The sequence below is a fragment of the Molossus molossus genome, unplaced genomic scaffold (assembly GCF_014108415.1).
Source record: "Molossus molossus isolate mMolMol1 unplaced genomic scaffold, mMolMol1.p scaffold_m16_p_3, whole genome shotgun sequence".
Taxonomy (NCBI): domain Eukaryota; kingdom Metazoa; phylum Chordata; class Mammalia; order Chiroptera; family Molossidae; genus Molossus; species Molossus molossus.
The window spans coordinates 47,462,426-47,477,598 of NW_023425366.1; the positions used below are offsets into that span (position 1 = coordinate 47,462,426).

Below are 15,173 nucleotides of genomic sequence, written 5' to 3' on the forward strand. Positions count from 1 at the left end.
GCAAATGGTGAACATGATGGTTTAAAAGCCTAATTTGTTGGTAAATGATTGAGGCACAGATAAAAATATGAATATCTACTGTTTACCACTATATTATTTGAAATAGAAGTGACCATGTATACATAATATCTTGCTTGAAGAAGTCATTGACAAAAAAGCAATATCTGTCATTTGTAAATTTTCTTGTTCTAAAGAAAGCATTTATGTTCTATAGATATAAATTATGTAAATAAAAGTTATTTTATATTATATGACATCTAAATGAGTTTTTTTATTTACTCCTTGTATAATGTTTTTGTTGTGCCCTTTTCTTAATGTTTAGCCGAAACCAGTAGTTTTTCAACTACAGCTTATACTTCCTTTCATAAAAATATAGTACAGTCATCCCTTGGTATCTATGGGGATTGGTTCCAGGGCCCTGTGCAGTTACCAAAATCTGAGGATGCTCAAGTCCCTGTATAAAAATGGCATAGTGCCCTGGCTGGTTTGGCTCAGCAGTTAGAGCATTGGTCCGCAGACCAAAGAGTTTGGGGTTCAATTCTGGTCAGGGGCACACGTACCTCAGTTTCAGTTTGTCCCTAGCCCTGGTCAGGGTTGTGCACGAGGCAACCAATTGATGTTTCTCTTCCACATCGATGTTCTCTCTCCTCCTGCCCCCACTCTATCTGAAGATAGATGGAAAAAAAAAAATTCTCAGGTGAGGGTTAAAATGGCATAGTGTTTGCATATAACCTATGCACTTTAAATAATCTCTAAATTACTTATAATCCCTAATACATAGTAAATGCTAAACAAATCGTCGTTGTACTGTGTTGTTTAGGGAGTAATGAATGACAAGTAAAAAAGTCTGTACATGTTCAGTACAGATGCAACCATTGTTGCATCAGGCCTACTAGCTATATCAGCAACAACATAACTTTTTTTATGTGTGAATATTTTGGATTTGCAATTGGTTGAATATGAAGTTGGTTGAATGCAGATGTAGAACCGGCGGATATGGAGGGCCACTGTATAAGTGGAAGAACTGATCTGTTTTCTTATATGTATGCTGTGAAGAATATTTTTTTGCTCTTATTAAGTATAAAGAATACTTTCGCCCACATTTGAGACATCTAAAGAGTTGTTTTATTTACTTCTTGTATAATGAATTTAGATAAAAGAACTCAATCCTTTTATTATTTGTTTTTTCTTCTTCCCACTTTGTTTTTCTGTAGAGAAAATGGGAAACTTTAGTCCTAGATACAGTATAAATCTGAAATTCTGAAGTGGATAGTGGCAAAATATCAGTCAAAAATTTGGTTGGGAGAAATACTTGTAGAAACTTTCCTAAAGGACAGTCTAGTCATTTCTCTAAATATACAAAATTTTTGTCTTGGATTTTGTCAGATCATTAAAGAGCCTAGCCGTGGTGGATGTGGCTCAGTTGCTTGGACATCATCCTGTGCACTGAAAGGTTGCTGGTTGGATTCCAGGGCAGAGCACATGCCTGAGGTGGGGTGCAGGAGGCAGCCCATCTCAGATCAATGTTTCACTCCCCCTCTCTAAAGTAGTTAATTAAAAACAAAAAAAGCTATGAATATGGGCTACATTGTTTTGTCTGCTCATGTTTAGGGACATTATGTGAAATAGTCTAAAAGTCTAAAGAAATGATTAATTTTGCTATAATGAAGATGTAGACTTTATCATCCAATATCCTACTTGGAGGAACCTATAGTAGATACTTCTCTTTGGCCTCAGTGCTAGGAATAATTGGGCTGCTGTTCAATTGTCTGATTTTTTTTTTTTTTATAATATGAGCTGTGTGAATCCTTGTGTTGTTTACTTTTGCAATACACAGCTAAGTTTGGGGCCAACCTGTAGCAAGGTAAAATACTTCACACATTTTGTGTACTAAACTCACTCTGACTTTTTTTTTTTTTTTTTTTTACCTTCATTCCCCCCCTGCCCAGATTTTTAAAAACGTCACTTTTCAAAACAAGAAGCTACCATTTATTATGCTTGGTACCGTACTAACCTTTTAATATGCATTGTTTCCTGGTTTTAAAAAGTTTATGCATGACTTAAAAAGTTTAGTAGTGCTGTAATATTTTACACAAGCTGTTCTGGTATTTCACGTTTCTAAAAATGATTATTCTGCCTCTCATTTATAAATGTTAGACATTGTCAACTGACTTTTTGTTATGGCACATAAAAATTTTAGCTTTCTGCCCTGGCCTGGTAGCTCAGTTGGTTAAAGCATCATCCCCATACACCAAGGTTGCCGGTTTGATTCCCTGTCACACACATACAAGAATCAACCAATGAATGCATAAATAAGTGGAACAAATTGATTTTACTCTCAAATCAATAAATAATAAAAAACTTTCTTACAACTCTCCTCTCCCCACTTCCCTCCTGCTTTCTCCCACTGTGTTAAACATGGTTAAACCTTATTTACTATTTTCATTGTATTAATTGTAATTACCACATAATGTACTAAGATGATGTTTCCTTTCTGGTACAATTTTTGTTTTTCTCGAAGTTGGTAACTGCTTAACTTTTTCATTTGCTTTGGGTTTTATTTGTTTTTGAACCAATGACTTAACTTTCCACACCCTCCAGCAAGCCTGTTAAAGCCTCTGCTTGTAATTTTCCACATGGTTAATACTGCCAGATAAACGGTTTCCTTTTTTCCTGGAAAACTTTCAGAGCTCTTCCTCCTTTAATCTGGACCAGTGGCTTCAATAGCTCTCCATGCGCAGTAGCGCTGTCACCCTGAACTCCAGGGACGGGATCAAACCCGCAACAGAGGTACCGGCCCTTGACCGGCAAGGGATTCCGCCACTCTCTGGTCGGCAGGCATACGCTCTAACTGCTGAGCCACACAGGCCAAGGCGTGAATACTTTTTTAATAGCAGGGGAAGAAGAAAGCACAATAGAAAATATGCTGAAACCGTCCTGTCCGGTTTGGCTCAGCGGTTGGAGCGTTGGCCTGCGAACCAGAGTGTCTCGGATTCGGTTCCTGCTATGGGCACGTGCAAAAAAAAAAAAAAAAAAAAAAAAAAGGAAAAAAATATACTGAAACCGAGTGCAAGGAAATTCCATACCAGGTCACTAACTCGAGGAGACAGGACCGGCCAGGAAAGGCTCGCTCTACCCCCGGACTCACAGAGCACCTCGGGCTCGCGATACGACAGGGTATCGCGGGACTGCTTCTCTGGTCTTATTGGCTGAGGTTGGGGGCGTGGTGCGCAGTGCCTACCAATCACAGCCTGAAAAGCTGGGATGGTTCAGGCTGGTAGGGGCTGCTAGAACCGGGCTCCAGGCTGACATCTCTCCCGTTCTCCTCGCTCACTCTGTGTCCGCTGCCATGTGGCCCACCATGAGGTTAGCCCTGTGGCGGTGCGCCCGCGCTGCTGCCCCCGGGCCGCGCGCCTACCACCGGGACTCGGTGGCCACGCTGGGCACCCAGCCGGACTTGGGCTCTACCCTCTACCAGGTAGGCTGGGGGAGCGGCCCGGGCCAGGAGCCCCGGGCGAGTGTGCGATCTCCGCTGCCTCACGCCTGCTAGTGCAGGCCCACGGGACTCGGTGCTGGCCGGAGTAGCAGGCCGATGGACACACTTGAACAACTGCTATTGTTTCTCTGGAGTCTCAGTATGATCCTGGGACGCAAGAAGCCTACGGGGTCGTGAAGATTGGGGGGGAAAATCCAAACCAAATACATTTTAATTTACTTTTAGCACTGCAACTATGATTTGTATCTTTGAAAAGCATTGTCAGCTGGGGATCTTGTTGAATACACAGCTGCCTGAAGGCCCACCCTGGACCTTTTTCCTGCCTCTTGTTTACATGGTTAATGAAGTCCTGGGGGCTTGGTGGCAGCCTGTTATGGGAACCACTGGCCTAGGACAGCTAACCTTGAAAGTTGTGCTTATCAGACTTTAGTTAAATAGTTGGTCAGGTTCATAGAAACTACTTATCCCACAGTATCTTTGAATGGCTTTTCTTGGAACTGGGAGCTATTACAAGGTCAAAAAAAATAACTTGCAGCTTCTGAAAGCTTAGAGCTGGAAAGTTTCAGTGTGTTCTATGGTTTCTAAGCTTATACAGATAACATTTAAATTGTGCAGATAACTTTCAGAGAAGACATTTTAAAGAATTCTTGCCTTTGGGAAAACAAGGAAATTGGAAGAAAATCAGCAGACTGAGACAAGCAATATCCAATGAGAGGCTTCCAAAAGTCTTTAGGTTTTCTGGGGTCAGGAGAGAATGTTTAATTCAGAAACATTAAGTGGTTACTGTTGTTGAGGCAGTATTTTAAGTATTTGATATAGATGTGCGGGAATGGAATCATAATATTGTGGGGAAGATGGACACGAAAGGAGGTAGCTAGAATGCATTCTGATAGTGGTGTCTAAAGCTTGAAAAGGTGGTTACAGAAAGCTGCAGATAGGAGTGGGTGAGTGGATTGGATCTTGATGATTGGGTAAGAGTTGGCCAGGCTCTTAGTAGAGGAAGAGGCAAGACTATAGAAACTAAGGGGGTTACAAGAATGTGGGTACTAAGTTGTGAAAGTGTATATAGTGGTTGTGAGGATTTGGAAGTCATGGCTAAGTTGTGAAATTCATGGAGTAGATGAGATTCTGTGGCCAGATAAAGGAGGACCTTGCACACAGAAGCCACATTTAGATTTCATTTCACAGGCTGCCTGGTAAGGTATTACAGTAGGGAAGTGGCAGGATCCTGTGGATATGGTAAAATCATCAGTATGGCAGCATTGTGGAGGATGGATTTCCTACCATTTTGAATATGGCTGCTTCTTAGCTGAATGTTCTGTTGGTTCTTGTAAGCCTTGGACTATTTTCCAGAGCTCCTATAAGGTCATTTTAGCCAGTTTTGGGTTGTTTTGTTATGTCTCTGTTGAAGAATGAGAGCCTGGAGTTTCCTGCTCTGCCATCGTTTTTTGACATTAGATCTGGGCCCATGTTCTTTTTTTTTTTTTTTTTTTTTATATCCTCACCTGAGGACACTTTTGCATTTATATTCAGATAGAGCAGGAGGGAGAGAAGGAGGGAGAAAGAGAGAGAGAGAGAGAGAGAGAGAAACATCGATGTGGGAGAGATACATCAAGTGGCTGCCACCTGTACAACCCCAACCAGGGCCGGGGCTAAACCGCAACCGAGGTGCATGCCCTTAGCGGGAACCGAACCTGGGACTCTCTGGTCCGCTGGCCGACACTCTAACCTCTGAGCCAAACTGGCCATGGGCCCATGTTCTTGATGGTGGCTGTTAGCTAGGGGTTAGGGAATGTGGGCCTGAGAATGTAATATCTTTCTCTGTATAAAATGTTTTATATTCTGGTCCAGTCTTTGCACCAGTAATTAGAATAGGGAAGTAGCTGTGGTGTGATGGAAAAGGCACTGGTCTGTATTTCATGTATGTTAAAAAATAACAAACAGCCCTGGCCAGTTTGGCTCAGTGGTCAGAGCATCGGCTTGTGGTCCAGAGAGACCCGGGTTCGGTTCCCGCTAAGAACACGTATCTTGGTTGCAGTTTGTCCCCGGCCCTGGTTGGTCGTGCGGGTGGCAGCCACTCGATGTGTCCCTTTCACATCGATATTTCTCTCTCTCTCTCTCTCTCTCTCTTCTTCTCTCTCCCTCCCACTCTCTCTGAACAAAAAATGGAAAAATGTCCTCGGATGAGGATAAAAAATAAAAATAAAATAATAGCCCTGGCCAGTTTGGCTCAGCGGTTGGAGCTCGGCCTGCGGACCAGAGAATCCTGGGTTCAGTTCCCGCTAGGGGGAAAAAAAAATAAATAAATAAATAAAAATAAAAATAATAATAAAAATAAAAACACAAACAATGTATTTCTACTGGGAAAAAAAACATGGAGGGAAATATGCTAAAATGTTAACAGTGGCCCTATCAGTGGGCAGAAGAGGCACTGTAACATGTTAGTTTAAGAGCACAGTTCTGGAGCTAGTGACCCTTGGTTTAAATCCCAACTATATTACCTGTTGGCTGAGTGATCTTGGGCAATATACTCACCCTATTGTGTGTGTTACCTCAACTGTATACTAACAATAATTGTGGGTATCTTATAGGGTTATCAGGTCAATGCCTGGAATATATATAATAAACCTACAAGAAATACTAGTCCTGTCTGGGTAGCTCATTTGGTTAGAGCATTGTCCCCATATGCCAAGGTTGCAGGGTCTATCTCCAGTCAAGGCACACACAAGAAGCAACCAATGAATGCATAAATATGTGAAACAACAAATCAGTGTTTCTCTCTCTCTCAGATCAATTTTTAAAAAAGTGTTTCTTGTTTGTTTGTTTTTTGAGAGAGAGAGAGAGAAGAAGGGAGAGAAAGAGAAACATTGATTGGTTGCCTCCTGCACTACCCTGACTGGGGCCAGGGATGGAACCCGAAACTGAGGTACGTGCCCTTGACCGGGAATCAGACTTGAAACTCTTTGGTCCATGGGCCGATGCTCTTAACTGCTGAGCCAAACTGGCCAGGGCTGAAATACTAACTCTTGATGATTTTCTTCCTCTTCTCAAGGTCATGTCATGATCTGTATTTAGCCAGCTATTGTTTCAGTAATGCTGTGTAGCAAACAATCCCAAGATCTTAGTGTCCAAAATAACAAGTATTTATTTATTTACTTTTTATTGAATTTATTGGGGTGACACTGGTTAACAAAATTATATAGGTTTCAGTTGCACAATTCTACAACACATCATCTGTCCACTGTATTGTGTGTTCACTACCCCAAGTCAAGTCTCCATCCATCACCATTTACCCCTCTATACCTTCTTCCACCCCATCCCCCAATACCCCCCCCCCCCAAATCAACACACTGTTGTTCTTGTCCATGAGTTTTCTTTCTTTTTCTTTTTCTCAATCCCTTCACCCTCAAGTATTTTTTTTTTTTTGCTCTTGGATTATTATTATTGATTGATGAGAGAGAGAGAAGAGAGAGAAACATTGCTTTGTTCTACTTATTGATGCATTCATTGGTTGTTTCTTTTTTTTTTTTTATCCTCACCCGAGGACATTTTTCCATTTTTTGTTCAGGTAGAGTGGGAGGGAGAGAGAGGAACAGAGAGAGAGAGAAACATCGACATGAAGGGACACATCGAGTGGCTGCCACCCACACGACCGACCAGGGCCGGGGACAAATTGCAACCGAGGTACGTGCCCTTAGCGGGAACCAAACCCGGGTCTCTCTGGACCACAGGCTGACGCTCTAACCGCTGAGCCAAACCGGCCAGGGCCATTGGTTGTTTCTTGTATGCACCCTGACCGGAGATTGAACCTGAAACCTTGGTGTATCAAGAGGATGTTCTAACCAGCTGAGCTACCCGGCCAGGGCTTGTTCTACTTATTTCTTATTCTAGGACCCAGACTGAAGGGTCAGTGGCTACTGGGGGAATGCTCCTCTCATAATGGAAAGCCTGGGCACTAGAGGAGAGTATGGGAACACTGTCATTCTTAAAGCCTTTGCTTGTGGTTGGTACACTGTCACACTTGCCCACATTCCCCTGAACAAAGCAAGTAATATGGACAGACTCATGGACTGTGGGGTGGGGAAGTATAATCTCACAGTGAATCTAGGCAAGGATGGGAGGGGAGGAAGAATTTTGAACAAGTAATACAGCTATTATGTCTGAGTTCCAAAAGGACACCCTCATTTGCTCGTCCTCTTTTTAAGGAGCCAATCTAAAAATTTTTTTCTTTATTGATTTTAGAGAGAGGAAGGGAGAAGAAGAGAGAGAGAAACACCGATGAGAGAGAACATTGATTCGCTGACTCCTGTAGGCCTCCCACTGGGGATTGGGCCCACAACCTGGGCATGTGCCCTGACCAGGAATCAAACTGACAACCTCTTGGCCGATGCTCAACCACTGAGCCACACTGGCTGGGCAAAGGAGCCTTGCTAGAAGTCATACTTTCTGTCTTTATTTCATTGGTTAGAATTTAGTCACACTGCCACACGTCTATATAAGAAGGCCAGGATATGTTACTTTTCTAGCGGGACTTGTTGCCGCCTTGAGTAAAATTGGGATTCTGTCATCAAGGAAGCTGGGAAGAATGGACATGGATAAGCAGCTAATACTGTCTGCCACGGATAACAAATAGCTTGGAGTGGGTGTTCTCTTCTTAAGTTATGTTGGATGTTAAAAGATTTCACTTAGATGCAGCCATATCTCCTGGGACCTCCAGCTACAAGTAGTAAACTTTGAATGCAAAAGACTCATAAAAGGGGAATATCGGTAAAGCCATGCCTTGGATGGGAGATGGCACATAGGCGCCTTGGCCACAGTCTGGTTTCTCCCTGCCTAGTTTTCCTAGTCTCCCATGTTAGAGCAGCGATACATACTGCCCGCTCTCACTTCTTCTACCACCCTGTGCTTCAGAAAGACTTGGTAGTGACAGTTTTCTGTATTTTTTTTTATTTTAATTTTTTTAATCCTCACCTGAGGATATTTTTCCATTTATTTTCAGACAGAGTGGGAGGGAGGGAGAGAGAGAGAGAGCGAGCGAAAGAGAAAGAGAAAGAAAAACATTGACATGAGAGAGAGAGAGAGAGAGAGAAAGGGAAAGAAAAACATTGACATGAGAGATACACATCTACTGGTTGCCTCCCACACAACCCTGACCAGAGCCGGTGGATGAACTGCAACTGAGGTACCTGCCTTTGACTGGAATTGAACCCGCGACACATTGGTCCGCGGGTCGATGTTCTAACTGCTGAGCCAAACTGGCCAGGACTCTCTTTATTTTTTAAAATTTTTTATTATTATTATTTTTTATCCTCACCCAAGGACATTTTTGCATTTATCTTTAGATAGAGCGGGAGGGAGAGAGAGAGAAACATTGATGTGAGAGACACACATCGAGTGGTTGCCACCCACACAACCCCGACCAGGGCAAGGACAAACTGCAACCGAGGTACGTGCCCTTAGAGGGAACCGAACCCGGGACTCTCTGGCCTGCAGGCCGACTCTCTAACTGCTTAGCCAAACCAGCTAGGGCTGTTTTTTAATGGGAGGTTGGCTTAGCTAGGGTAAAGATCACTTACATAACCAGCTTTAGCTTTGATTGCTGCTGTTAAAAATTAGGCAACGTTATTGGCTGCAGTGATTGTACCCTGGGGTTTGGGTACACTTTATTTATTATTACTTTTTTAATTAAAATAATTTTTTTAATTGATTTTAGAGAGAGAGAAAGGGAGAGGGAGCGAGAGATAGGAACATTGATGAAAGAACATTGATTGGCCGCCTCCTGCATGTCCCCACTGGGGATTGGGCCCACAACCTGAGCATATGCCCTAACCGGGAATCAAACTGGTGACCTCATGGTGCATGGGTCAATGCTCAACTAGTGAGCAACATTGGCAGGGCTCAGATATGCTTTAAATGGTTACTTGTTTTCTCTGTATGTATGTGAGCCATTTTTCATCAGCTCTGAACTTGGGGGCCTGTGGTTTGCAAAGTCGGCAAAAGATGTTGGAATGGGTGGTGGTGGGGAGAATAAAAAAACTAAAGGCACACCAGCATTCCATGAGCTTCTAGAGATCTACAAGGGAAAAACTTGCTAAAAGATGCTGTGAGGATTTATTTAGCACCGTGGGAAAAATCTATGGATTGAGCAAAACTTTTCAAGACAAAAAAGATGGTAGAACTTACATTTTATTTTATTATTATTTTTTTTTATCCTCACCCGAGGACATTTTTCCATTTTTTGTTCAGGTAGAGTGGAAGGGAGAGAGAGGAACAGAGAGAGAGAGAAACATCGATGTGAAAGGAACACATCGAGTGGCTGCCACCCGCACAACCGACCAGGGCCGGGGACAAACTGCAGCCGAGGTACGCACCCTTAGCGGGAACCGAACCCGGGTCTCTCAGGACCGCAGGCCAACGCTCTAACCGCTGAGCCAAACCGGCCAGGGCAGAACTTACATTTTAGAAGAGACTTAAGAAACATATCAGTCAATTGTGGATATGTAGACTTCCCATAGGATCCTATTGAAATAAACAAACTAGAAAACAAATCTAACGGTTGGCAAAATGTCTTTACTAATTGGATATTTGAATATATGAACAGATTATTGATAGGTGATAGTGGTCTTCATCTTTTAGAGGTTTGGAAATACTTATAGATCAAGTGTTAAGTATTGTTTTAAAGTAGTGTGCTGAGCAAACAAAACTTATAAAACAGAAGGGTGACCCTGGCCGGTTTGGCTCAGCAGTTAGAGTGTTGGTCTGCGGACCAAAGAGTTGTGGGTTCAATTCTGGTCAAGGGCACATACCTCGGTTGCGGTTTGGTTCTGGCCTCGGTCAGGGTCATACAGGAGGCAACCAGTCGATGCGTCTCTCTCACATCAGTGTCCTTCTCTCTCTCTCTCTCTCTATCTCTGTCTCTCTACCCCTCCCTCCTACTCTATCTGAAAATAAATGGGGAAAAAAAACCCACAAAAAACAGAAGGGTGAAAAGTTAGTTTCTCCATTCTTTTTTCACTTCTCACTGTTTATATTTTTTTGTATATTACTCTAGAAAATGTCTAAACATAGAAAACATGGAGTTTTATTCCTATTTAAACAGAAAATAGGATCCACTTTTCCCCTTGGGCTTGTTTTTAAGTATAATTTGTCAGTAAGCAAGTATTTCTGCATTGGTTAGAATCTCCTCAGAATAGTTATAGATGGGACAGAAAAAATAAGATGCCATTCTAACCCTTAAAAATGAAGGACTATATGGCTTATATTTCTTAAAATAGAAAATAAAATAGAGATCAGTTAAATTCAGGAGATGGTTAAGGAAGAAAGATGTTAAAATAAGTAGGAGTGGCCAGAAATGCTGTTGATGATGAAATGGGACACGCATTAGGTTTTAAAATGGGGTGTGATTTAGAGAGATGGACCAGAGTGGGTGGTGGTAGTGAAGAGCGTGAACAAAATTATAGGCAGGAATTAATCTTTCCATGCAGCGAAATGGCCTGGCATGGAGACCACATGGATGGGGTGCCCCAGTGTGGAGGTCACAAGGGGTTGGCACATGATATCATTCTTAACCTTTATTTTGGTAAAAAAGATAATTGCTTTCTAATATTGCTCACTTTCTTTGTTTCTGTTTTAGGAGAACTATGAACAGATGAAAGCACTAGTAGATCAACTCCATGAACGAGCACAGAAAATAAAACTAGGTAAACACATTATTTTTTACTTTTTTTAAAAATTCTAACCAGAGAGCATTTTTTACATTCATCTTCAGATAGAGCTAGAGGGAGAAAGGGGAAGAGAGAGAGAGAAATATCGATGTGAGAGAGACACATTGACTGGTTGCCATCTACACGACCCCAGCCAGGGCCGAGGACAAACTGTAACCGAGGTACGTGCCCTTAGTGGGAACTGAACCTGGGACTCTGTGGTCCGCAGGCCAGCGCTTTAACCACTGAGCCAAACTGGCCAGGGCAACACTTATTATTATTATTATTTTATCCTCATCCGAGGACGTTTTCCCATTTTTTTGTTCAGATAAGGTGGGAGGGAGAGAGAGGCAGAGAGAGAGAGAAACATCGATGTAGAAGGGACACATCGAGTGGCTGCCACGTGTACAACCCAACCGGGGACAAACTGCAGTCAAGGTACATGCCCTTAGTGGGAACCGAACCCGGGTCTCTCTGGACTGCAGGCCAATGCCCCAACTGCTAAGCCAAACCAGCCAGGGTAACGCTTACTATTTTTTAAAAATATGTTTTTATTTACTTATTTTTTTATTAAAAATTTTTTTTTTTTTTTATATTTAGAGAGAGAAGGAGCGGGGAGAGAGATAGAAACATCGATGAGAGAGAACATCGAATGGCCGCCTCCTGCATGCCCCCTACTGGGGATTAGGCCCACAACCTGGGCATGTCCCTGACTGGGAATCAAACCAGTAACCTCTTGGTACACGGATCGACACTCAACCAATGAGCCACACTGGTTGGGCAAAAAAATATGTTTTTATTTATTTTCAAGAGAGGAAGGGAGAAAGACATTAATGTGAGAGAGAATCATCAATTGGCCATCTCCCGCAGGCACCCTGACTGGGGATTGAACCTGAAACCCAGGCTTGTGCCCTGACTGGGAATTGAACCAGGGATGGTCTGGTGCACGGGACGTCATTCAGCCAACTAAGCCACACTGGCCAGGGCGTAAACACTTATTCTTCAGTTTATGCTGCTGCTAACCTAAATATAAAAGGCCAAAGAGGCAACAAGTATTTATTTGAGATCCAAAAGAATAACTGTTCTGGAAGCACTGATTCAAGCAGAAACCCAGATAGTGTTCCAGTTAGAAGTTGAAGACAAGGGTATTTATGAGAAAGTTAAGGGAAATACTTATGTGAATAGAAAAATGAAGGAATTTTTATGAGTGTTAATAAGCTAAGGAAGGAATTTCTATAGAGAAGCTAACATAGTGATGATAAGTCTAAAGAATGTTTTTAATTTTCAGTCCAGTAGTCATGTCTGCTCTCCTGGTAGCTTTGCAAATAGTTGTTTGGAATACAGTGCCGCGTCAGGCCCAGTCCAAAGGTAATTTTGTTCAGTTTAATATTCCAAAGGCTTGAGGAATAAGATGTGCCAGGGAGTTTGTCTGAAATGGCAGTTCTGACTTCATTTTGAAGTGGCTCCATTTATATTACTTTTCACAATTTTAATTAAGATGTCCCTTTGTAGTTACTAGTTTTTAGGAAAAACTGGTAGCCTTAAACTTTTGACCCTTCAAGACTGTTTGTTGGTATGCAGACATTTTATTTTTTCTCATATATGAGCAGTTTTTCTGCTCATATAGCACTTCCACTATTTGGGGAAAAGCAGAATTCAAATTTATCAATTGTTAAACTGTCGCTTCTTCAGATTATTTAAAAATAATCCTTAGGCCCTGGCCAGTTTAGCTCAGCGGTTAGAGCGTTGACCTGTGGTCTGGAGAGACCCGGATTCGGTTCCCGCTAAGGGCGTGTACCTCGGTTGCAGTTTGTCCCCGGCCCTGGTTGGGTTGTGCGGGTGGCAGCCACTCGATGTGTCCCTTTCATGTTGATGTTTCTCTCTCTCTTTCTCTTCCTCTCTCTCCCTCCCACTCTATGTGAACAAAAAATGGAAAAATATCCTCAGGTGAGGATAAAAAAATAAAATAAAATAAAAACTCTTTCTCTTTAATAAAAGAAAAAGAATAATCCTTAGAAAACCAATATGCCTGTGTCATGCTGTTTGTGGTTCATATATCATAGGCCAGTTTAAATACTAGAGGAGCTTAATTCTGTGATCTGAAAATCTGAATCAAATGGCCTTCTTCCTGGTTTTTATATAAAACCAGAATTCACTAGCTATTCCAAAATGCAAATTCAGACTCTAGGTAGAATTAAGAAAGAAAGACGTCTTAAGTACTTAAACATTTTTATCATCTCTTTGTCATCCCATCCTCCTCTGCACCCCTTCCCCAGCTAGGCCTGTATATCGCCGGACTCTCCAAAGACACTCACCAAGGCCGGGCCTTCCTTGCAGTGCTTTAGGTTCATTTTTCTTTTACTGTTTATTTTATTTTTTTAATCCTCATGGAAAGATATTTTCCATTGATTTTCAGATAGAGTGGGGGTGAGGGAGGGAGAGAGAGAAAGAGAGAAACATTGATGTGAGAGAGACACTTCGATTGGTTGCTTCCCCCACGACCCTGACCAGGGCCAGGGATTACCAGGTACATGCCCTTGACCAGAATTGAACCTGGGACTCTTTGGTCCCAGAACCCATGCTCTAGCCACTGAGCCAAACTGGCCAGGGCTCTCTTACTATTTATTTTAAAACAGTTTTACTAAGATATAATTTACATACAATGAACCACATCATTTAAAGAATACAATTTAATGCATATATGCATTGCTCATGGACACAGACCATGGGGAGGTGAAGACCTGTGGTGGGGCAGGAACTGGGGGACAATAAGGGTATCTATAATATTCTCAACAACAAAGATTTAAAAATGATATATATATATTTTGTATGTCATGAAGTTCATGATAACTTGAATAAAAAATGTTTAAATAATTTAAAAAAAACTACAATTTGAGTTTTGACATGTATACATCCTTAAAACCATCACCACAATCAGCATAATGAACATGTACCTCCCTGGAAGTTTCTTCTGCCCCCTTAGTAGCACCTCCATCCCCCACTCTCTCCCCTATTTCTAAACCCACCTCAGTAGGGAACTCTGAGTTCCCTGTGGTTGGGAGAAAAGAGGAAAGCGATTTGACTTAATTATACTATTTTGTAACTAAATCTTTCCCTCTCAGATTTATTTTCATTAAAAAAGAGTAGATGAAAAAAGAAAAGAGTAGATGTATGATATCATTTTCTTTGTAACCTTGAGACAGATTTAGTCTTTAAAATATGCCATCCAGCTCTGGCCGGTTTTGTTCAGTGGTTCGAGCATTGGCTCTCGGACCAAAGAGTCGCGGGTTCCATTCTGGTCAAGTGCATGTACCTCGGTTGAGGTTTGTCCCCAGTCCTGGTTGGGGTTGTGTGGGAGGCAACCAGTAGGTGTTTCCCTCTCACATCAGTGTTTCTTTCTCTCTCCTACAATCCCACTCTATCTGAAGAAAAATAGAAAAATATCCTCTGGTGAGGATTAAAAAAATAAAAATATGCCTTCCACTTCTTCAGAAAAAACAAAAATCCTCTTAGATACAGGTAAGAGTCTTAGTTTTGATAGGGGTGGGGCACATAATAACAGAGTCACCGTTGTTTAATGATTATTTACCTTATTAACTATAGATAAGAGATTTTCTTACAGACCCTGGGAAATTGGAGGATGAAACAAGGCTGTAAAAAGATAAAGATGCCTCAGAACCTGGATGGGTCCATTACTCAGAAAAGAAAATACATTTTAACAGCAGACCAAGGACAGGACACACTTTGACTTGGTTGCTTGCTGTGCCTGGACTCTGACACCCCTGCCCCGAGAGTTTGCCTCAGGAATACTGACCATTCTTCGTCCCAGAAATGGGCTGAGCTGTTTATATCATAAAAGATTAGCCACCTTGTTATTGGACTTGGAGCTTCTGAAGGCCAAACTACAGACCCTACCTCCAGCCCCCACTTCCTGTTACAGCTGCATGTAGTTATCGTCTCCCTCCTTTGTATAT

At 42.0% G+C, this 15,173-nt stretch overlaps 1 protein-coding gene across 1 annotated transcript in view; it reads left to right on the plus strand.

Annotated features, from left to right (window-relative positions):
• The first annotated feature begins 3,273 nt into the window (after nucleotides 1-3,273).
• The window catches only part of MCCC2 (methylcrotonoyl-CoA carboxylase 2), a 62,470-nt gene continuing 50,570 nt past the window's right edge, over nucleotides 3,274-15,173 (plus strand). The window contains exons 1-2 of the mRNA XM_036280634.1: nucleotides 3,274-3,478; nucleotides 11,130-11,196. Coding sequence (XP_036136527.1) covers nucleotides 3,350-3,478; nucleotides 11,130-11,196 — 196 coding nt within the window. The 5' untranslated portion in view covers nucleotides 3,274-3,349. The remainder of the gene's footprint in view (nucleotides 3,479-11,129; nucleotides 11,197-15,173) is intronic.